Raw genomic sequence first — 22,403 nt, 5'->3', positions numbered from 1 at the left:
AGATACCAATGTGGTCTCGTCAAGCTGCACACAGGTGTGCGGTGAAGGTTTGAATGCGAAGGCATGCACCAAGATTGATCTTGTCAGTGTATTCCCCACTGGACGCAGAGATGAATTCAAAAGAATCTATGCGATACTGGATGAACTGAGTAATCACTGCCTTGCACGGTCTGAACTCGTTGAACTCTTCAAGATCTCCGGGTGCTCTTATCCATACACACTTAAAACATGTGCAGGATCTACAGAGACAGCGGGAAGGAGAGTCATGAGTTACATAATTCAATCATTGGACAAGAAAACCAGCATTCAACTACCCACACTCATTGAGTGTAATCAAATCCCTGACAACCGCAGTGAGATTCCAACACCAGATGCAGCTCGTTATCATCCACACCTGAAACACATGGAGAGTGAAATACCACCCCTCGATCCAAAGGTCAACATACTCCTCCTCCTAGGAAGACACATCTTGCAGATACACAAAGGCCGTTTTCCAATTCTTAGAGCGCCAGTGTGCACTCGCCTACGTCACGAGTAACTACTTGCAAGGTATCCTCGGAAGTGCGGAAATGCAAATTTACAAGGACGCATCGGCGTTAAAGGAGAATTGGAACACGAGTACTTGATGACATGGTGGCTGTCATGGCTGGATGATGGACCCTGAAGCTGTGGAGGAGGAGGAGGAGAAGGAGGAGGAGGAGGAGGAGGAACCTGTTGTCTCTCAGGTTCAGCAGGAAGATGATTTGTACTTGATATTTTATATGATGATCTAAATTTTAGAACATTATTGTAAAATATTACATTTTCTGTTGCATACATGCTGTGTATATTACAGTGTATTGTACCGTGTATAGTACAATGTACAGTACTGTGTTTAGTACCATGTACAGTACTGTATAAAGTACAGTGTATAGTTCTGTGTATAGGACAGTGTTACTATTACTTCTACCTCCTATACAGCCTTTATTTTACTCTTCATCTCCTTGAACAATGAAAGCAGCTGATCAGAAACGTCCTACTAATACAAACTAGTATTTTACTGTTTTACTGAAGATCCCTGATGTTTATTAAATGAAGTAACCAGCTTTTCACATACCTGCTGCTTGTTGTCATCCTTCTGCTCATGTCATTAATATGTACTCTATTACATTTGTCTAATATACATCCTACAGTTAAGTACTCCAATCATTAGCTGTAATTTCTCTTTAGAATAAATGCATAAATGGCTTATACTGTGTGAGAGTAAATACATAAATACACACATAGCTTATACTCTGTGAGAGTAAATACATAAATACACACATAGCTTATACTGTGTGAGAGTAAATACATAAATACACACATGGCTTATACTGTCGAGTAAAGAAAGATATCAAGCAGAAGATAAAGGAAACTTTATTTAATAAACTTCAGCAGAACCTACAACAGTAATAACACAAGTTAGAAACATTTTGTACATAGAATAATGACATTGTTTTGTAAAATTCTAAAGTTCTTTCTAACCCCATATATTATACAGTATTTTTTAATGACAGGTAGATGCAGGGAAGATTCTACCTTGCTGACATGTTTCAGCTGCATCTGTAGTCTTCCTCAGAGCCTCATCTGGCCCGTCACCTGATGAAGACCGACATGTCATCACAACCAGTGGAAGCTCTGAGGAAGACTACAGATGAAGCTGAAACATGTCAGCAAGGTAGAATCTTTCCTGCATCTACCTGTCGTTAAAAAATACTCTATAATATATGAGGCTTATTGATGTGTACATTGGCAACTGGGGATCTGTGCAGGATGCTCTTGTCCCGCACAGATCCTCCATGTACCAGCAAGTACTGGTCCCAGCTGGGTACTTTCTGATGGGAGACAGAGGAAGTACTGTATCCATACCTGCAGTGCACAGTTGTTATTATATCACTGTAATGGCAACCTGCTTTATTTCAATAATCAAAATCATGAACACGAAGGTACACAATGAATTCTGATTCATGATTACATCAAAATATATCAAATGTTTTCATGTGAATTTTAACTGACAGGCAGGTTGAAACCCAACAGACTCCAGGTCAAACCTGCTGGTGCTCCGTCTTTCTGAGAGCCTGGAGAGACGTCCTTGCTGTCTGAGTGTTGTCTGTGTGGCATCGGGTGACATCATGGAGGTGAAGAGGGAGGTCCAGGGAGGAGGAGGAGGAAGGTCCAGGGATGATGATGGAGATGACCAGGTGACACTGAGGGCGTCCAGAGGGACCTGGCAGGAAGTGATGTGCGAGCGACACTCACTGTCCAGCTACCTGCTCCTGAAGAACGACCTCCAGGCCTCAGAGAGGAGAACTACATCTAGACAGGAAGCTCTCCTCCTGTGGTCATGTTCTCTACTCGTGTAAATATATGGAGATAGATGGATAAAGACAGAGAGATCAACAGACTGTAAATGATTGTATATGACTGTAAAATATAGAACTTAACATTTCTCTGTGTTATTTGATAAACAACGTAATGTTGCTTTAAAGAAGAAATTGTCTCGGGTGAATTTCAACAATTATGAGGTCTATGAGGAGGACATAAAACAAAAAGAATGACACACTACCAGTTCAGTAAGTTATTAACTCATGTATGAATAAAATATATACATGTAATAATTCAAGCATCAAAAACAATTCTCACTCCTCATCTGGAAGTGTTCCTCTTCTCCACTGGATCAGGCTTCAGGTTCCTCAGTAGTCCTGGATTACAATAGTGCATGGTGTTAGTTTGAATCCACAGCATTCTCCAGTAGAACCAGTAGAACCTCCGATAGAACCTCCGGTAGAACCTCCAGTATAATGGGTAGAACACTTCAGTGCAATTGAGACAAAACACTATGGCCAGTAGTACCTTCACCTCTCAGTCAAGTTAAATAGTTTTAAACAGGATCTTTCCCCTCAGCAGCAAATATAAATGTACATGAACACTGTTAGATTTACACTAAAACATTTAGATCTCATGAAAACCTCAGAACAAATGTGTAAATAAACGTGATCTTGAAATATCAACCTCATAACAACATTTTAAACAACTATATTCTGGCCTAAAATACTCTTAAAACTGCACTCTGTTGAACAATGACGCTAATATTTCAGATTTTTACGCACCGTTGTGTGTTTCCTCCTCCTCGATCTCCTCCGGCTTCTCCTGCCAAATGCATTATGGGTAAATTAGCTTCCGAAGTCTGCACAGGTCTGTGTCGATGCATCCTCGAAAAAGTGGGCGGAGCGAGGATACATCCGGGTATTCCATGTGTACTCGGTGAGAAACGGCCTAAGAATTGGAACAGTACTTGGTCTCCCACTGATGACGTTTCACGAGTGCACGAGAGCACAAGTATAGACAAGTATGGGTATTGGAAAACGGCCAAAGTCAGAGAACAGATTAGTGGCCCAGGAAATGCACCGTTTGCCCAGAGACTCCATTTAGGATGGGTCATCATCGGAGATGTATGCCTTGGAGGGGCTCACAGACTGCTGCAGGTGAACGCCTACAAAACATCCATTCTGGAAAGTGGTCGTACAAGTCTTCTCCAACCATGCAACAACCAGATCCATGTCACAGAAGTGTTCAATCAGGGCCCTAAGCATCAACATCTAAATCTGACCTCCTCATCCAACTTAGCAGCACTCACTCCAGACAGCCTGTGTGAAAGTGTCTTTGCTCAAACTCCCCATGACCACAAACCTGCACCATCCATTGAAGATATGGAGTTTCTTCGCATAATGGAGGTCGAATGCCACCAGAACAGCTCCAAAAGCTGGGTAGCACTTTTACCTTTTCGAGTACCAAGACAACGGCTGCCAAACAACAGGAAGCAAGAGCACAACCGTCTTGTTTCCCTCCAACGCACATGTTGGGCTGAAGATTTCATTGAACTCCTCCAGACGTTTCTGTGACCGAGGAGAAACACCAGGGACCATGAACAGGTCATAAAACAGCAGGGAAGAGGCCAAAGACCCCAGGAAGTCGCCAACCCCCCAGGTTGGCAACCATTGATAATGGTCGAACCCGACCCGGACACCACAGGGGTCCAAAAGTCAACTTGGTGAGACTCACTTCCTACCAACTGTCCTCTGCTTCTCAATCCGACCAACAAGAGGGACACACATGCTGCCTCGGGACGGTAAAGAGAGCACCAAGTAGGTCCAAGGGACAGAACCAACGGCAGCCCGCTGAACGAGCAGGACACAGTTTGGACTACTTCTTCTGTTTCCTTTTCCCTTTTTTGGGGGGATTCTGGAGACTCGAGCCAGTGTCTCTTCTCCCCCTTTCCAGGCCTCTGAATTTAGGACGCTGAATTCAGACCCGGTAACAACCAGTTACCACAGCCTCACAGAACCGCACAGCCCCACGGACGGTGCTGTCCAACACAGCACCACGGAGGGTTCTGTCCAACACAGCACCACGGAGGGTGCTGTCCAACACAGCACCACGGAGGGTGAGAGCTTTGTCTGGGCAGAGATATTGTTAGATCAGCGTGAAGCTAACATGCAATGTGTTTCAATGTGCCGCTGATGAAGCCGTCACAGCCCAGATATTTGTGTACTCACGTTCACGCACACCAACCAAGTCCGGGACTCGGGTTTTCCACCTCAGAACCAGAGGTCCAAGTGAGCTCCAGGCCCACTGGAACCGAGCGTCGCCAGAATTCTCTGTCTGTCTCCCACCCACCCCCCCCTCTCTCTCTCCCCCTCTTTCACTAACCCGGGTCTGCTCTTCCCCTGCGCTCCTGTTATCTGATCAGATAAGCTCACACACACACATAGCTACATGTAACAACCAACTGCTACCTGGTGCTGCTACACCACCTCTGCCTCGATCACCAGAGTTCTAACTGCATGTCCCGACATCCACTTAGAACTCCGGCACTCAGAACTGGGCCAACGGAACCGCCCATTCGTTTTACAGTCGCTAGACCGCCTCCCTCTGAGACCGCCCTCGTGCATGCGCGCGCGATGGACGTCTTGTTTATCTGGTCGCGAAGCAACCGCAGCGTCCCCCAGAAAGAGCGAGTCAAACGCCCCTAATGGTCGCGTGGGTCATCGCAATCCCTCTTGACGTCCACCTGGTGGACGCATCAAGTCATTGCGCCCTCCCTCTGCGCCCTGCCGTACGCCCCTAGCGGTCGTCACGGTCACCACACTGACCCGCCAACGCCTGCGTCCACCTGCAGGCGTTGCAAAGGCAGTTTCTGTAAGTACAATGGATTTCTTTACTACTACTTCTAGAATCGGTTTGTTTGTTTGTTTTCAGACATTGAAACTGTTTGTTTTGTATTGTTTTCTAGATTCACAACATTTTAAATACTTAAAATAAATTCCATGCACCTGAGGATCCTGAGTCATGGAGTTTGTTGGGGAAAATGTTTAGCTGCTTGGAAAGATAGCCCAAGACACAAACAGTTCCTGTTCCTCTTTAACCCCCAAACTGAAACCAATTCATGGAGGTTGGACACCATCTTGTAACAGGTGAACTCCACCTGAGACGAGCCGCCACCAGACCTCTGAACATCAGCTCTACGTTGTCTGACTCTGAAGCTTTTCTTCTGTTTCTCCTTGTCAGCCAGATACTCAGGTCCTAACAGGAAGTTGGCGAAACAGATGTTTGTGTGCTGTGCTGGTGTACCTGGGACCAAAGAAGAAGAAGATGTGCTCATGAGAACCCTTGACCAGCCAGCCACTGCTGCAGTAAAGGGGAGAGTCAGTCTGGGACAGTAGAGGAGAGTCAGTCTGGGACAGTAGAGAGGGACAGTAGAGGGGAGTCAGTCTGGGACAGTGGAGTCAAAGGTGCTGGGGTGTATCCTCAGCGTGACAGAAGAGGCAGTCACTTCCTGTTTGGGGTTGAGTCGTGCCACATGTTTGCTCATTGCCACAGCCCCATACACTGTCCTCCACTGGAGATCTGCAGTGCGTTTCTCTATAGGAGGCTTCTACAGGGACCTCCAGCTCCCTCTGGTGGAGGAACCAGGTGCCAACGCCCCAGACCACCTGGACTCCTGGACACCGATCAGTAGAAATCTGTTCAGGACTTTCACTGCTGTGATGTACAGGCTCTTGTGTTTTGCTGTGGAGAACTTGGACAGTTGTGGAGTTTTGAAGGAAAGAAGACCACCGTTCTCCACCGCTTGTTCCTCCACTGCAGCACTGATGGACAGCTGTGTAAAGTTGGGACATGTGGCTTCTTGGTGTGATTGAGATTCCCTCCCTAAGTGCTACCATCACCTCATCCAGCAGCTTCTGCAGGAGACGATGGGACTTTAGGACTATATCCTGGCTCAGTCTGGTTACTGGTTTCTGCCTCCTTGCTGATCTCAAGTCTACCAGCTTGGTGAGGCGGGGTGATGACAGGAGTCGTCGTGAGACGGGATGACGACGGGACTCTTGGTGAGGCGGGATGACGACGGGACTCTTGGTGAGGCGGGATGACGACGGGACTCTTGGTGAGGCGGGATGACGACGGGACTCTTGGTGAGGCGGGATGACGACGGGACCCGTGGTGAGGCGGGATGACTACGGGACCCGTGGTGAGGCGGGATGACTACGGGACTCTTGGTGAGACGGGATGACTACTTGACTCTTGGTGAGACGGGATGACGACGGGACTCTTGGTGAGACGGGATGACGACGGGACTAGTGGTGAGGCGGGATGACGACGGGACTCTTGGCGAGACGGGATGACGACAGGACTCGTTATCAGGGAGCCGAGTAGCCAGGTCTGGATGAGTGGGTTCTAGAACAGGGGTTCTTGTCCAGCGTTGCCATACATCTGTGAGCAGTCTCTCTGGGCAGACAGAACAGTTCTCCAAGCATTAAGGACTGGCCTGTAGAAGATGGACGTTTGTGAAGAGTCTATGTGTGTCTGGTTGATCAGGAAAAGGTGCTTGTCATAGTCCAGATCTTTGACCTGACGGAGCAGCAGTGATGCTGTTTCAGTCCAGACTTGTGGTTTACCGTACAGAGGGGCTTGTTATTGGGTTTTTCACAACCTTGGTAATGACATCATCATTAGATTCAGGGATGCTGTAGCAGGACGAACTAGACATGCAGGACAGGGGTCCTCCAGGACCGAAGTTGGACACCCCTGCTGTAGACCCACGGGCACTAACTCGTTCAGCTAGGCCCTCCCAGTTCTTCTTCTGGAAGACATCACTGCCTAAGAAAACCCCCAGAGACTCCATCCCCTCTCTGCTCCACTGCAGCCCAGCAGGTAGAACCGGCTGTGGTCGGTCAGTGCACTGCAGGACCTGGACGTCATTAGAACCTCTTATGAATATTGTCACTCTGTCAGCATAAGTTGACAGGAACCAGACGGTTCCTGAGCAGTTTGAGGAGAGGTTCTATGGTGAGAGCATAGAGCGTCCCAGATAAAGGACATGCCTGTCTGATTCCCCTCTGAATGGGAACTGGCCGGCTCAGTCGTCCCCCAACTTTTAACAAGAGGTCGCCTTAGAGCAGTGGTTCTGAAACTTTTGACACCAAGTACCAACCCAAAAAATACTCGGCTCTCCAAGTACCACCATACTGACCAACACTATACAGTAGCCTAGTAAGCCTGAGCATTCATTAAAAACAAGGCAGAGGTTTTACTCCTAAAGAAGTATATTTAATATTGTCAGCCATTGTAACATTGTACAGTTAGATTAGTAACACTACACTTAAATATAGGAAAATAAAAGACTGTACTTAAATATTGATTCAATTAAAATATATTGCACAGAAAAGTTAAATAAACATTGTACTTAAATAAATGAAAAACAAATGAACAAAAAACTGTTCTTAAAGATTAAATAAAACTGTACTGTACTTAAATGTTAAGTAAAGAATGTAAAGTACTTGATTAAAAGAAAATCCAAACAGGCTGCCTGAACTTCACACACTGCTGTATGGCTGCTTTCTGAAACAGAAACACACACACACACACACACACACACACACACACACACACACACACACACACACACACACACACACACACACACACACACACACACACACACACACACACAGGGAGAACAATAAGATTAAGAATAAAACTATGATAAAAAAGATGTCAATGGATTCTAGCGAATGTCTCTCTATCATTCTACTATAGATCTGGGATCCCCCCCCCTCCCTTCTCGTGTCACATGGGCCCCGCTTCGAGCCAATCGAGAATAAAACATGGCTGGCATTTCAGGAAATTATGTTTTATTCACGGACTGAGTATTTCAGATGATAAATATTATGAAGTAGATAACGGCTTTAGAAGCGTCCAGTTCATCCATATTAGTAATCAGCAGGCAGCGTTGTTACGGCAGCGTTGTTACGGCAGCGTTGTTACGGCAGCGTTGTTACGGCAGCGTTACGGCAGTGGCGGCACTTCAATCATGATCGCCCGTAATGCCACGCTTAGCGACCCGCTAACCTCCAGGACTCGACGTGAATAGTCATTTTACAGACAAAATACTTCCCTTTTTTCACCAGAATCAGCTTAGATAGGCCTTTTCTCACAGAGCTGCTAAATCCTGTGTTCTCAGGTGCAGTAGAGACTAAGTTATGGGTATAAACGCTCTACCGTGAGTTGTCGTTACGCGAACCCAGAATGAGGTCCCTTTGTCGGGGTCAGTCCACAGAAAGCACCGCTGAATTACCGTTTTCACATCAAAACTTTATTTTTTATACGAACTCGATTGTATATGTCGTTATTCATAGTACAGGGGAGGAACTCTTGGAAATTCATGTTCAGAAACGTTGTCCGGAGCTGTATAGGCGGAGATGCCCACCTGTGCCCACCATCAGCCGACTGGCACAGCCTGGGACCCCGCAACCGATTAGTTCACACGCCGGTACCACATTTTCAAGAAAAACCCTTTATATAGTGAAATATGAAGGTAAAAGCAACAGCAGGGAAAACAGTCAAAATGAGCTTTAGGGCCCAAAGGGTTAAAAACCTCCACCTCTTGCCATCAATTCCTGCCTGCTACCGTGAAGAACTGTTGATGTCAGCGCATTTATATTTATTTCAGTGATCCTTTGGCGTACCACTAGAGGGAGCCCGAGTACCACTAGTGGTACACGTACCACACTTTGAGAATGACTGCATTAGAGTATCACAGGTGGATCCATAAAGTAAATATTTCACTGAAAGTAAAAGCATGCAACATTTTGAAAAGGGAGGGACAGCCGACTCTATCAAAAGCCTTTTCTTGGTCACAGTAAACAGTCCAATATTCAGTTCTTGTGTTTTGGAAATGTCAATAATGTCTCTGATTAAGAACAGGTTGTCCATAATTGTCCGGTCCGGGATACAGTATGTTTGTCCTTCTTCAATCATTGTGTCCATGCAGTCCTTGGGTCTGTTGGCGAAGCATTTGGACAGAATTTTGTGGTCCGTACGGAGGAGTGAGGTGGGCCTCCAGTTCTTTAATAAGCCCAGGTCTCCTTTTTTGGGGAGCAGAGTCAGGACTGCCTGTGTGCAGCTCAGCGGTAGATTCCCGGAGTCCAGACAGCAGGGGAACACGTTGAGCAGGTCTTGTCCAAGTAGAACCCAGAACTGCTTGTAGAACTCAGAGAGGAGTCCCTCGATTCCCGGAGAACAACTCGAACTCAGCTGCTGGAAGGCTGCAGTCATCTCCTCCAGGACCTCTGGCTGCAGTCATCTCCTCCAGGACCTCTGACTGCAGTCATCTCCTCCAGGACCTCTGGCTACAGTCACCTCCTCCAGGACCTCTGGCTGCAGTCACCTCCTCCAGGACCTCTGGCTGCAGTCACCTCCTCCAGGACCTCTGGCTCCAGTCACCTCCTCCAGGACCTCTGGCTGCAGTCATCTCCTCCAGGACCTCTGGCTACAGTCACCTCCTCCAGGACCTCTGGCTGCAGTCACCTCCTCCAGGACCTCTGGCTGCAGTCATCTCCTCCAGGACCTCTGGCTGCAGTCACCTCCTCCAGGACCCCTGGCTGCAGTCATCTCCTCCAGGGAGATGGTGGAGTCCAGGAAGTGTAGAGGTCTACTGCTAGTGAGTTTATTTCTGATGGGCTGGTTGTTGTGGAGCCATTAGGAAGTTTAAAGTGCCTCTGATGTTAATTTATTAATTTTCCCCGTAAAAAATAACAGTCAAAGGTTTGTTTACCTTCGCTAGACGCACGCTTGAATATCAACATTTTGATTTGTATTGATTTTTGGGCTGTTGAAAAACTTTTTCCTCATGGATGTTGGCAGTTGGACAAGAAAGCAGAAGTGACGTCCCAGGAGGAGGACGAGGACTTGACTCTGGACTCTGGTGTTGTTATTATCGTTGTGGTGGATTTTTTCAGTTTAATTGGCGTTGCTGTTACTAGCTTTATACGAGCATGCTGGGGCGCTGTGTGGCAGGCTTTTCCTCCAACACTCGAGCAGACGCAGTAAGCCTTTTCAAATGCTCGAAAGACGCTGTCCGCCACGATCAATGGACGAGGCAAGTTCAACAGTCAAGACAAAAATGGACGCCAAAGGACTTTTCGCTGTTGAGTAGGGACAGTTGCTTCGACAGCGTGTCTCCGTTAAAGGAGAGTTTGGGACTGAAGGTGGTCCGACCATCAGCTGTCCAGACTATTTTTCCTCGACCCAGACCAGGATCTGAGCATGAGACCACAAGCACCTGGATCTGAGTGTGAAACAACAAGCACCTGGATCTGAGTGTGAAACAACAAGCACTTGGATCTGAGTGTGAAACAACAAGCACCTGGATCTGAGTGTGAGACAACAAGCACCTGGATCTGAGCGTGAGACCACAAGCACCTGGATCTGAGTGTGAGACCACAAGCACCTGGATCTGAGCGTGAGACCACAAGCACCTGGATCTGAGCGTGAGACCACAAGCACCTGGATCTGAGCGTGAAACAACAAGCACCTGGATCTGAGTGTGAAACAACAAGCACCTGGATCTGAGTGTGAGACCACAAGCACCAGGATCTGAGCGTGAGACCACAAGCACCTGGATCTGAGCGTGAAACAACAAGCACTTGGATCTGAGCGTGAAACAACAAGCACCTGGATCTGAGTGTGAAACAACAAGCACCTGGATCTGAGTGTGAAACAACAAGCACCTGGATCTGAGCGTGAGACCACAAGCACCTGGATCTGAGCGTGAGACCACAAGCACCTGGATCTGAGCGTGAGACCACAAGCACCTGGATCTGAGCGTGAGACCACAAGCACCTGGATCTGAGCGTGAAACAACAAGCACCTGGATCTGAGCGTGAGACCACAAGCACCAGGATCTGAGCGTGAGACCACAAGCACCAGGATCTGAGCGTGAAACAACAAGCACCTGGATCTGAGCGTGAGACCACAAGCACCAGGATCTGAGCGTGAGACCACAAGCACCTGGATCTGAGCGTGAGACCACAAGCACCTGGATCTGAGCGTGAAACAACAAGCACCTGGATCTGAGCGTGAAACAACAAGCACCTGGATCTGAGCGTGAAACAACAAGCACCTGGATCTGAGCGTGAGACCACAAGCACCAGGATCTGAGCGTGAGACCACAAGCACCAGGATCTGAGCGTGAGACCACAAGCACCTGGATCTGAGCGTGAAACAACAAGCACCTGGATCTGAGCGTGAAACCACAAGCACCTGGATCTGAGCGTGAAACAACAAGCACCTGGATCTGAGTGTGAAACAACAAGCACCTGGATCTGAGTGTGAAACCACAAGCACCGGCGCAGATGGCGACACACAAACAAAACCCACAAGAAGTTCGGCCGTGGAAAAACGTGCCAAGGTTGAAGTAAGTAAATCCAAACGTTGTCTACTATTTCTAGAGTAATACAATGTTTTTTATGCTATAATGTACTAAACGTGTGTGCATTTTTTGTGATTATTAATGTTTGGCATCTTCAATGGTACTTTACAATAACATACTAGTGGTTCCTGCTCCTCATATTCATAATCAGGATAATTCTAGTATTAGTTCATGTATTTGTCAGACTCAACTGTTTCTTTAGATTTTGATCTTGCTAGTGAAGAATTTTAATGTTAATAAATTTCAGATGCTCAATGAACTTCTTGGTCAACAAGCAGAGGCGGTTCCACATCAAATCAAAGATTAAAGTGGAGGAACAACACACTCAAACTTCTACACACGCTCCACACACTCACACACATCCAGCATGCAATGAGACAGAGAGAGAGAGAGAGAGAGAGAGAGAGAACGAGAGACAGAGAGAGACAGAACGAGAGAGCGAGAGACACAGAGAGCAAGAGAGAGATTGACTAGACACCAGAGACCACACCCCCTACTGGACCTGCAGAACCCACCTGTTCGAGGCAGGTTGCTGATCACGTCCACGGCGGCCTGAAAGCGTCTCCGATGATCGAGCTCCGACTCGGCCATGGCCAGAACCGGCATACCTGGTTCAGTCTCACCTGGGGGGAGGGGCACGTCACCTGGAGAACTGAACTAGACAACACTGCAAAAACCAGGACCAGGACAGGGTCAGTATGGGTCCTGGACACAATGAGGAGACGTGGTGAGGAGACGTGGTGAGGAGACAGCGAGGAGAGAAGATGAGGAAACAGTGAGGAGACACCGTGAGGAGACAAAGTGAGGAGAAACAGTGAGAAGACACACTGAGGAGACACGGTGAGGAGACAAAGTGAGGACACACACTGAGGAGACACGGTGAGGAGACAGTGAGGAAACATGGTGAGGAGTTATGTGGGGGGGGGGGGGGGGGGTGCTTCCTTTAGAACCTCTTTTAGCTTAGGAAACACTGATGCTTCCTTTAGAACCTCCTTTAGCCTAGGAACCACTGATGCTTCCTTTAGAACCTCCTTTAGCCTAGGAACCACTGATGCTTCCTTTACCAAAGGAGACCAGCTCATGTTCCCCCACAATTCCTTGCGGCGACCACATTTAAAGGAACCCGCTCATCGGAGCGTTCAGGGAAACTCAGGATGACTGAAAAAGGCGCCGTCGAATCGTTATGACGTCACTCAGTGAAAGCGCTGTCCGACTGCAACGCCACCGTGATCACCTTTCACTAACTCCTTTAGGAAGCCTCGCAACACCTTTCTTTGACCCCGTGACTTCATCCACGGGGTTAAAGTAAAGTCGATAGACTTTTTGGACATACCCATCGACTCGGACTGACCTGTCCAGGGTCTCCGACACACAGACCGCATTACTTTACTTCCGGGTCCCGTTACGTGACGTTGGTTAGCCACGCCCCTTCCCAGACGCTTCGCAGGCAGAGATAAAAACCCAGACGGATGTTTGAGGACAGGACTTTCTGTCAGCAGACAAGTATCAGCAAATATCTGCTCACTGACACGGACCTGCCTGACCACATGTCACGTCACGTGACACATAGATATACAACAGTAGAAACACAGACACACACACAGAACAAATTGAGCAATAAAGAGTAAGAGAGAAGCAGCAGCAGCAAACATCTGGATCATAATAAAGCAGAACAACAGAGCTGCTCACTGTCTCAGTGTTTCAGAGGATAAACTGGTTTACACTCCCTCTCAGTGTTTCAGAGAATAAACTGGTTTACACTCTGTCTCAGTGTTTCAGAGGAGAAACTGGTTTACACTCCGTCTCAGTGTTTCAGAGGATAAACTGGTTTACACTGTGTCTCAGTGTTTCAGAGGATAAAATGGTTTACCCTCCCTCTCTGTTTTTCAGAGGAGAAACTGGTTTACACTCCCTCTCAGTGTTTTAGAGGGGAAACTGGTTTACACTGTCTCAGTGTTTCAGAGGATAAACTGGTTTACACTCCGTCTCAGTGTTTTGATGAATTGAGCTCTAATTCTGTTTATTGCTTCTATTTATATGTGTTAAACTAAAACTAAGAGTTTTCTTGTTTTGACTGTTTCCTCAGTGGTTTGGCCGAATCGGAGTCTCTTTAAGACCAGTTCTGGTCCCCATGCTTTATGATCGGAGTCTCTTTAAGACCAGTTCTGGTCCCCAGGCTATATGATCGGAGTCTCTTTAAGACCAGTTCTGGTCCCCATGCTTTATGATCGGAGTCTCTTTAAGACCAGTTCTGGTCCCCATGCTTTATGATCGGAGTCTCTTTAAGACCAGTTCTGGTCCTCAGGCTATATGATCGGAGTCTCTTTAAGACCAGTTCTGGTCCCCAGGCTATATGATCGGAGCCTCTTTAGGACCAGTTCTGGACCCCAGGCTATATGATCGGAGTCTCTTTAGTACCAGTTCTGGACCCCAGGCTTTATGATCGGAGTCTCTTTAGGACCAGTTCTGGTCCCCAGGCTTTATGATCGGAGTCTCTTTAGGACCAGTTCTGGTCCCCAGGCTTTATGTTTGACACTCCTACCTTAGAACCAAAGCCGGCCCTGGTTGGGACCCACTGCTGTAGATCACCTGGAGGTTTCCTCTGGAGGTCAGCTGCTCCTGAACGGAGATCTTGTGAGGAGAACCACGTAGAAGAACCTTCATGTATGGAGCAGTGGAGGACTGATGGAGGAGGATCATCATGGCTGACTCCTGCTTCACTGGAGGCAACAAGGTGGTGTGAGTCTCAGATCCACTTCAGAGACCAGGTGAGGCTCGCTGGTCCTTATATTATATTACCAGCCTCACCAGTAACTTTACCGCCGAGCCGCCGTGAGCATGCTCAGAGTCCGCCGGCCGGCGCTGACGCAGGTAAACAAACCAAGGAGCGTGAGCATGCAGCCTGTTGATTGGAGGAGGGGTTCTGGAGGTGATCTGGGCTGGGTACCCCAATGGCAGGGCAATGGAAAAGCTTCAACCTTTGGAGTGAACAGCCGAACCGTACCGGACCATACCGTTTCACATGTTGTGCTTCACTTCCTGTACTACTGTCTCACTGCTGCTCAGATTTGAGGAGGAACTTTTCACTGTCGACAAAAGTTTTCTTCCAAGACAAAGTCACAGCCATGCTAAGCTGCTTGTGAGAGTGACGTACCGAACCGCACTGTACTGTACTGTAACGTACCATACCACACCGTACTGTACCGTACTGTACCGTACCGTACCACACCATACTGTAATGTACTGTACTGTACCATACTGTGCTGTACTGTACCATACTGTACCATACCGTACTGTACTGTACCACACCATACTGTGCTATACTGTACTGTACCGTACTGTACCGTACTGTACCGTACCACACCATACTGTACTCTACCATACCGTACTGAACCGTACCACACCATACTGTGCTTTACTGTACTGTACCATACCGTACTGTACCGTAGCACACCGTACTGTACTGTACCATACTGTACTGTACTGTACCATACTGTACTGTAATGTACCGTACCACACCATACTGTGCTGTACTGTACTGTACCATACTGTACTGTACCGTAGCACACCATACTGTACTGTACTGTACCATACTGTACTGTACCGTACCACACCATACTGTACTGTACTGTACCGCACTGTACTGTACTGTACCACACCATACTGTGCTGTACCGTACCATACTGTCCATACCACACCATACTGTGCTTTACTGTACTGTACCATAGCACACCATACTGTACTGTACCGTACCATACTGTATTGTACCACACCATACTGTACTTTACCGTACCATACCTCACCATACCGTACCATACTGTACCATACTGTACCATACCGTACTTTACCGTACCATACCATACTGTACCATATCGTACTGTATCATACCATACTGTGCCATACCGTACCGTACCATACCGTTCAAAAACTTATGGGTACATGGGTGCAGTACCGAATTAATCATTTCATGTTCCGGTGTGGAGCAGGAGGGAGCAGGATGGAGCAAGATGGAGCAGGAGGGCGCAGGAGGGAGCAGGAGGGAGCAGGAGGGCGCAGGAGGGCGCAGGATGGAGCAGGAGGGAGCAGGATGGAGCTGCTCTACAGCTTGTCCTACATGCAGTGACTGGGAGACATTTTTTTCTTTGTTTAGACTGTTGGCGTCCTTCACCTTGACGGCTGCACCACAACACTCCACAGCCAAGAAGATGGTGCCTGCAACAACGGCCTGGTAGAAGATCTGGACCATCTGACTGTGGACATTGAAGGACCTGAGTCTCGGCAGGAAGCAGAGTCTCTGCAGGAAGCAGAGTCCACTCCAGTTTATTGTCTCACTGGACGAACAGATATTTCCACAATGACACCATTTCCAGGTCAGCCCCTCCGGGACTGGGGACGGAGGAGACACCCTGCTGAAATCCATCTTGGCCACATACTTTTCTGGTCCACCAACCTCCTGTACTGATGCACCAGCCCCCGGTACTGGTCCACCAGGCCCCTGTAATGGTTCACCAGCCCCCAGTACTGGTCCACCAGGCCCCTGTCCTGGTCCACCAGCCCCCTGTAATGGTCCACCAGCCCCCAGTACTGGTCCACCAGGCCCCTGTCCTGGTCCACCAGCCCCCTGTAATGGTCCACCAGCCCCCAGTACTGGTCCACCAGCCCCCAGTACTGGTCCACCAGCCCCCTGTAATGGTCCACCAGCCCCCAGTACTGGTCCACCAGGCCCCCGGTACTGGTCCACCAACCTCCTGTACTGGTCCACCAGCTCCCTGTACTGGTCCACCAGCCCCCTGTAATGTTCCACCAGCCCCCGGTAATGGTCCACCAGCCCCCGGTAATGGTCCACCAGGCCCCCGGTACTGGTCCACCAACCTCCTGTACTGGTCCACCAGCTCCCTCTACTGGTCCACCAGGCCCCGGTCCTGGTCCTCCTGTCTTCCCTCCACACACCCCAGTAAGGCCGTGTCGTCAGAGAACTTGTGTAGGTGGCAGGACTCGGTCCTCTACCTGAAGTCTGCAGTGTAGGTGGTGAAGAGGAAGGACAATAACAGGTCCTTGGGGGCTCCGATGCTGCTGGTCACATGATCAGACGTACGGTGCCCCAATCTCAGAAATGTCATGTTGGAAAACTGATAGAACTAATTTGCTTGTGGTACAGTCCCCCCTGCAGAACCTCCAGCCTTGTCCTGGAGACCAGTGACCTCCGTCAGGCCACTCCACACGTCTCCAGCCTTGTTCTTCCTCAGCTTGTCCTCCAGTTTCCTCCTGCAGGAGTCCTCACTCTCCTTCATGCTTAGTTTCTTTTTTCAACTCTTTATTTAGTTTAGTTTATATAGAGACAGCAGGAACAGAGAAAATAAAAAAACAAAGACATACAGAAACATAAAGAAAAACAAGATGGGACATACAGATTCTCAGTCAGGTGAGGAAATATTGTCTCTGTCTTTGAATAATGACCATGTCCTCCATTTCTGTGCAAAGTCACCTGCTTTGATTCTCAGATGAAAAGTCCTTTTTTCCACTGCGTAGAGCTCCTCCATAGTGACCCTCCACTGTGTAGAGCTCCTCCATAGTGACCCTCCACTGCGTAGAGCTCCTCCATAGTGACCCTCCACTGCTCTGGTTTGGAGCATCACTTTTTAACTAGTTCCTAGTAACAGCCTTCTGATAGGAACAGTCATTATTGTGAAGACGTCCCTGTCTTCTTTCTTAAGAACTCTTCAGGGATCAATCCCAGGGACAGAACCAGTGGGTCCCTGGGACCCTTATATTTGGAGATGTCCTCCAAAAGTCCAGCAGTGTCCTCCCAGAAAGGTTGTAGTTTGGCGCATGACCAGACAGTATGTCTGTGATTGGCATTATAGTTTCCACATTGTCTCAACACTTTAGTTGTCTTCCAGTCTGTTTGATTTAATTTGTGTCGTGATAAAGAAGCGAGTCAGATTGTTCCAGCCGTATGCTGTCCAGCGTCTAGAGCCCGTAGAGACGTGTTGTGTCTCACATAATAAACACTGATCACCCTCTGAGATTTCCTTCTGTAGTTCGTCTTCCCAGTTAGATTTGATATACTAAGAGGTGTTACCATGACCTTTCTGTAGACATGCGTCCAGTGTAGAGACCAGCGCTCTGCGTTCTGATGAGGTACCTGGTTGTACCTGGTTGTACCTGGTTATACCTGGTTGTACCTGGTTATACCTGGTTGTACCTGGTTGTACCTGTTTGTACCTGGTCGTACCTGTTTGTACCTGGTTGTACCTGTTTGTACCTGGTTGTACCTGTTTGTACCTGGTTGTACCTGTTCGTACCTGTTCGTACCTGGTTGTACCTGGTTGTACCTGTTCGTACCTGGTTGTACCTGTTCGTACCTGGTTGTACCTGTCCGTACCTGTTTGTACCTGGTTGTACCTGGTTGTACCTGGTTGTACCTGGTTGTACCTGTGAATCAAAGTGTCTGAGTTGTAAATAACTAAAGTCCTTATGTTCTAGTTTAAATGAGTTTTTTACCCTTAAGAAGACTTCAAACTGTCCCTTCTGTCAGTGTGCATGTGGCTGTCATCCCTCTGTCTGTCCATGTTGTGAAGGTCTTGTCAGTTTGTCCTGGATGAAGACAGTTTGTCTGCGAAGGCCGAAGCAATATCCTACAATCACCTACTAACTTATGTTTTCTCTCTATATCTGTCCAAGTTTTCAGTGTCTCACACAGTAAAGTTGTTGTCTTCCTGATGTCAGTAGTACTCGTTTCCTGGACCTGGTCTGAGGGACAGTTCTGCTCTGGTTGAGTTCTAGTTTCTTCCATTTGGCATAGTATTCTGGAGTATTTCAACTGAGCAGCATAAAAGTATTCTCACTCCCCTTTGCTTCTCTAATTGAAGTGTTTTGAATTTGACTCTGGGCCTTTGGCCTCCCCAGATGAGTCCTGATATTTGCTTGTCCCATGTCTTACATTGGGAGTCTGGGATTTGAGCTGGTCAAGAGGAATAGGTACTGCAGTCTGGAGAGTATTTTCACTTTTATTGCCGGAGTTCTTGAGCCACAATCTAAAGTTAATGAGAAGCATTTTGTCTGCTCTTTCTGTATGTTGTCCTTCATTCTATTCTAATGTGTTTCGTAGAGTTTACTCAGGTCTTGTGTAATGAATACTTTATACTTCCTAAGTCCCATAATAATTTATATTTGTGTGTGAAGAAGCTGCTGGGTGTGGAGTTCACACACAGAACCAGTGTTTAGTTATATTAAGTTTGTCACCAGACTTCAGGCCATAAGTATCTTTAGGAAACGTTGCCTCTGGGTTCTCTCAGCTTGTGATCACACCGTCGGTCAATGGTTCTATTCTAGGTTCTTCTTGTGCTATTGTAAGTCCTTTAAGTTGGTCTTTCTGTCTCGTTCTCTGGACCAATGGCTCTATGAGGAGAGCAAATAGAGCGGCGCTCAGACGACCTCCCTGCCGGGGGCCTCCAGCCAGAGTCAGACTACCTGTTGAGGTGCCCCTGATCTGAATCCTGGCAGTGGGCTCCTCCTAGAGGGTTTGATAGAGTTACTAAAGGGACTATAAAGAGAGGACCAGCTGACTCGGTCCAAGGTCTTCTCATCCTCGAGGCTCATTCAGGCTGCACTTGTTTTTTCTTTGTTGATTCTATGGATCAGCTGTATTGTCCTTCTAATATTGTCTCGGGTCTGTCTGGTCCCAGTCTACTAACTGCTAGTACATATTACAGTCTTCTGGTTATTATTGAAGTAAATAATTAGTAATGGACATTCAGGACAGAGGTTGGTCAGTATGACTCCCAGTACTCTTTACTTCTACCTTCTTTGGGGATCACTGTAATGAAGGCTTCCCTCCGGGGGGGGGGGGGGTGTCTTAGCATGCTGGAGTGTCCAGTTAAAGGACTGAGACAGTAAAGAGGACACCTCCTGCCTGAAGGTCCTATACCTCTCATTGGGTTCCCATCACTCCCAGGACCTTGGTTAGTCTTCAGTCTCCTGATGTCTTCGTCCAGCTCTTCTCTTGTTATTGGAGAGGTGAGATCCTGGTTTTGGTTCGTCCCTGGAGGGGACATCCAGTTTGAACAAGTCGTTCTTAATCTCCTTTTTGTTTCTATTCTCAGGAGATGAGTAGAGTATTGTAGAGTAATCTCTAAAGGTCTGGTTCATGGATTATTTCATTGCTGGTTCCTTCTCTGGTTTTGTGTTCTGGGGTACTTTGCCAGAGTCTCTGTGGTTTGGGGTCTGGATTCACAGAATATTTGTTTTGTGAATCATAGTTTCTTCTCCATCTCTTCAGATGTCATACTGTCCATGTCTTTCCTTATTATTTTTATTTGTCCTTTCAGTTGGTCACTTTGGTCTGTTTATTGTTGTTTTTCTAGTTTTGTCATATTTAAGCCTTTTCATTTTGGTTATATAAGATGTCCTTGAGACCAGACTGTCTCTCATTACTGCTTTGACAGGGACTCAACCTCGTTGTCTCTATTTATGTTAATACATTCTTTAATTTCTCTCTTTATGTCTTCCAAAGTCGTCATATTGTTTAGAATTCCTAAAACAGAAAAAATTGTCCAGGTTTATGGTTAAATAGATTGTATTATGGTCCGATATGTCTGCAGTCCCACTGGTACATTCTTTAACCCTGTGTCTGTCCATAATGTCCATCAGAAAGTAAAGTATTCTGGACTGTACCTTGTGAGTTACTGAGTAATGTGGAAAGTCCCTCTGTAGTGGGTGGAGGTCCCTCCACCCATCAAACAGGCTGGATTCCTTCATTAATGTGTGTCTTCTAATTCTTGTTGTGTCCATATTATAGTTTAAAATAATGTCCCAGTCCCCTGCACAGATTAGGATTCCCTCACTCAGTGATTGAAGTTGATCCAAACAGATAGTAGAAATGTTTAGTCACCCTCTGGTGCAGCGTATACATTCATTAGAGAGACTAAAACACTCTTTATCCTTCCTTTGACACTCACACATCTGTCCTCTGTCCATTCCCTCTTTGATTCATTCAAAATGAACAGAATGTTATTACAATAACATGTTATTACACCTCTGTTTCTACTCTTCTTACATGAGCTGTAAAAAGAGTCCCAGAGCCCAGCTTTTGAAACTTTCCATGTTCTTTTGTTGATAAATGTGTTTCTTGCAGGAAGACGACACTCGGTTTAGTCTTTCTCAGGTTTGCTCTAACTTTACTTGGCTTTATGGGGACACCAAGGCCATTCACATTTAGAGACATTCTATTATGTGTCACACTCATTTAACAAAGAACAGATCAATCGCCCCGTAAGCAAAGAAAAAACTGACAGTATCAGTGGAACATCTGACTTGAACAAAACGAAAACAGATTTCTCTTCTCCCCCATCACTGGTGGGTGGAGGGCAAAACCTCTCGTAAAGACAGGCCCTATGAGGGGGCGTAGTAGTGAAACTACTACCAACCTATGTGTCCAACGGTCTCAGTCCTGGTAAACTACGACCAACCTATGTGTCCAACAGTCTCAGTCCTGTTAAACTCCTCCCAACCGATGTGTCCAACGGTCTCAGTCCTGTTAAACTACTACCAACCTATGTGTCCAACGGTCTCAGTCCTGTTAAACTACTACCAACCGATGTGTCCAACGGTCTCAGTCCTGGTAAACTACTACCAACCGATGTGTCCAACGGTCTCAGTCCTGGTAAACTACGACCAACCTATGTGTCCAACAGTCTCAGTCCTGTTAAACTCCTCCCAACCGATGTGTCCAACGGTCTCAGTCCTGTTAAACTCCTCCCAACCAATGTGTCCAACGGTCTCAGTCCTGTTAAACTACTACCAACCTATGTGTCCAACGGTCTCAGTCCTGTTAAACTACTACCAACCTACGTGTCCAACGGTCTCAGTCCCCGGAGCCGCTCCCAGCTCAAAGGTGTTAATCCAGAAAGTGAATTCCATGTCCATCGTATCACTGCTCCTTGTCACTCTGTGGGGCTCCTCTGGAACTCCCGGAGTCTGTCCTTCGCTGTCTCAGCTGCAGTAGGTGTCGTCCCCGGGTTCCAGCCCAGCAGCTCTTTCGGCCGGGTCACCCCGAGTCCCCCTCGTCCGTCTCAGCAGGCACGTCCACCCTGCAGCCCCGTCTCTGCAGCTCCCGCAGCTATCTTCAGGTCCATGTCTGGGTGGTGTCTGGGTGGTGTCTGGGTGGTGGCAGCTCTCGTTTGAGAAGCTCTGATACGAAGCGCGTCACAGAGCCTTCCTCTTCGCCCTCGCCAACTCTGAAGCTGCAGATATTGTTTCTTCTTGATCTGGAGTCCAGAGCTGTCCGTTTGTGTTGCAGAGTTTTCTGGCGCTTTATAACTGTTGTGAGCGCTTCGGTCATTTCCACGCCCATGTCCTCCACTTGTCCCACTCGTGTCTCCAGCTCACCCTGCTCAGCAGGCTGATATGATGGTGTGAGCAGGACGAGGCTGTGGTCTGATTTGCCTAATGGGGCGAGAGGTGTCTTTCACATCTGCATAGAGCAGGTCCAGAGTCTTTCTATCACTGTTGTGCACTCACACACTGGTAGATGCTGGAGAGTGTGAAGCAAAGAGAAATCACCTGGGATCTTGACCACGGCACCAGGATGGAGGATAGAGGAGTGGGTGCAAAC

The 22,403-nt window shown here is 47.5% G+C and overlaps 1 protein-coding gene across 1 annotated transcript in view; it reads right to left on the bottom strand.

Moving 5' to 3' along the window:
• Positions 1-13,191, bottom strand: part of acbd4 (acyl-CoA binding domain containing 4) — a gene marked incomplete at its 3' end in the record, with an annotated part of 34,984 nt that extends 21,793 nt beyond the window's left edge. Inside the window, exons 1-2 of the mRNA XM_080461583.1 lie at positions 13,140-13,191; positions 12,304-12,411 (exon numbers count right to left, since the gene is read on the bottom strand). Of these exons, the coding sequence (XP_080317709.1) occupies positions 12,304-12,411; positions 13,140-13,170 (139 nt within the window). The 5' untranslated portion in view covers positions 13,171-13,191. The remainder of the gene's footprint in view (positions 1-12,303; positions 12,412-13,139) is intronic.
• Between the last annotated feature and the right edge of the window lie 9,212 nt (positions 13,192-22,403).

Source organism: Lipophrys pholis, assembly GCF_963383615.2.
Source record: "Lipophrys pholis genome assembly, chromosome: 1".
Lineage (NCBI taxonomy): Eukaryota > Metazoa > Chordata > Actinopteri > Blenniiformes > Blenniidae > Lipophrys > Lipophrys pholis.
The sequence above is the reverse complement of the archived record's forward strand: the minus strand, read 5'-3'. Positions and strand labels throughout refer to the sequence as shown.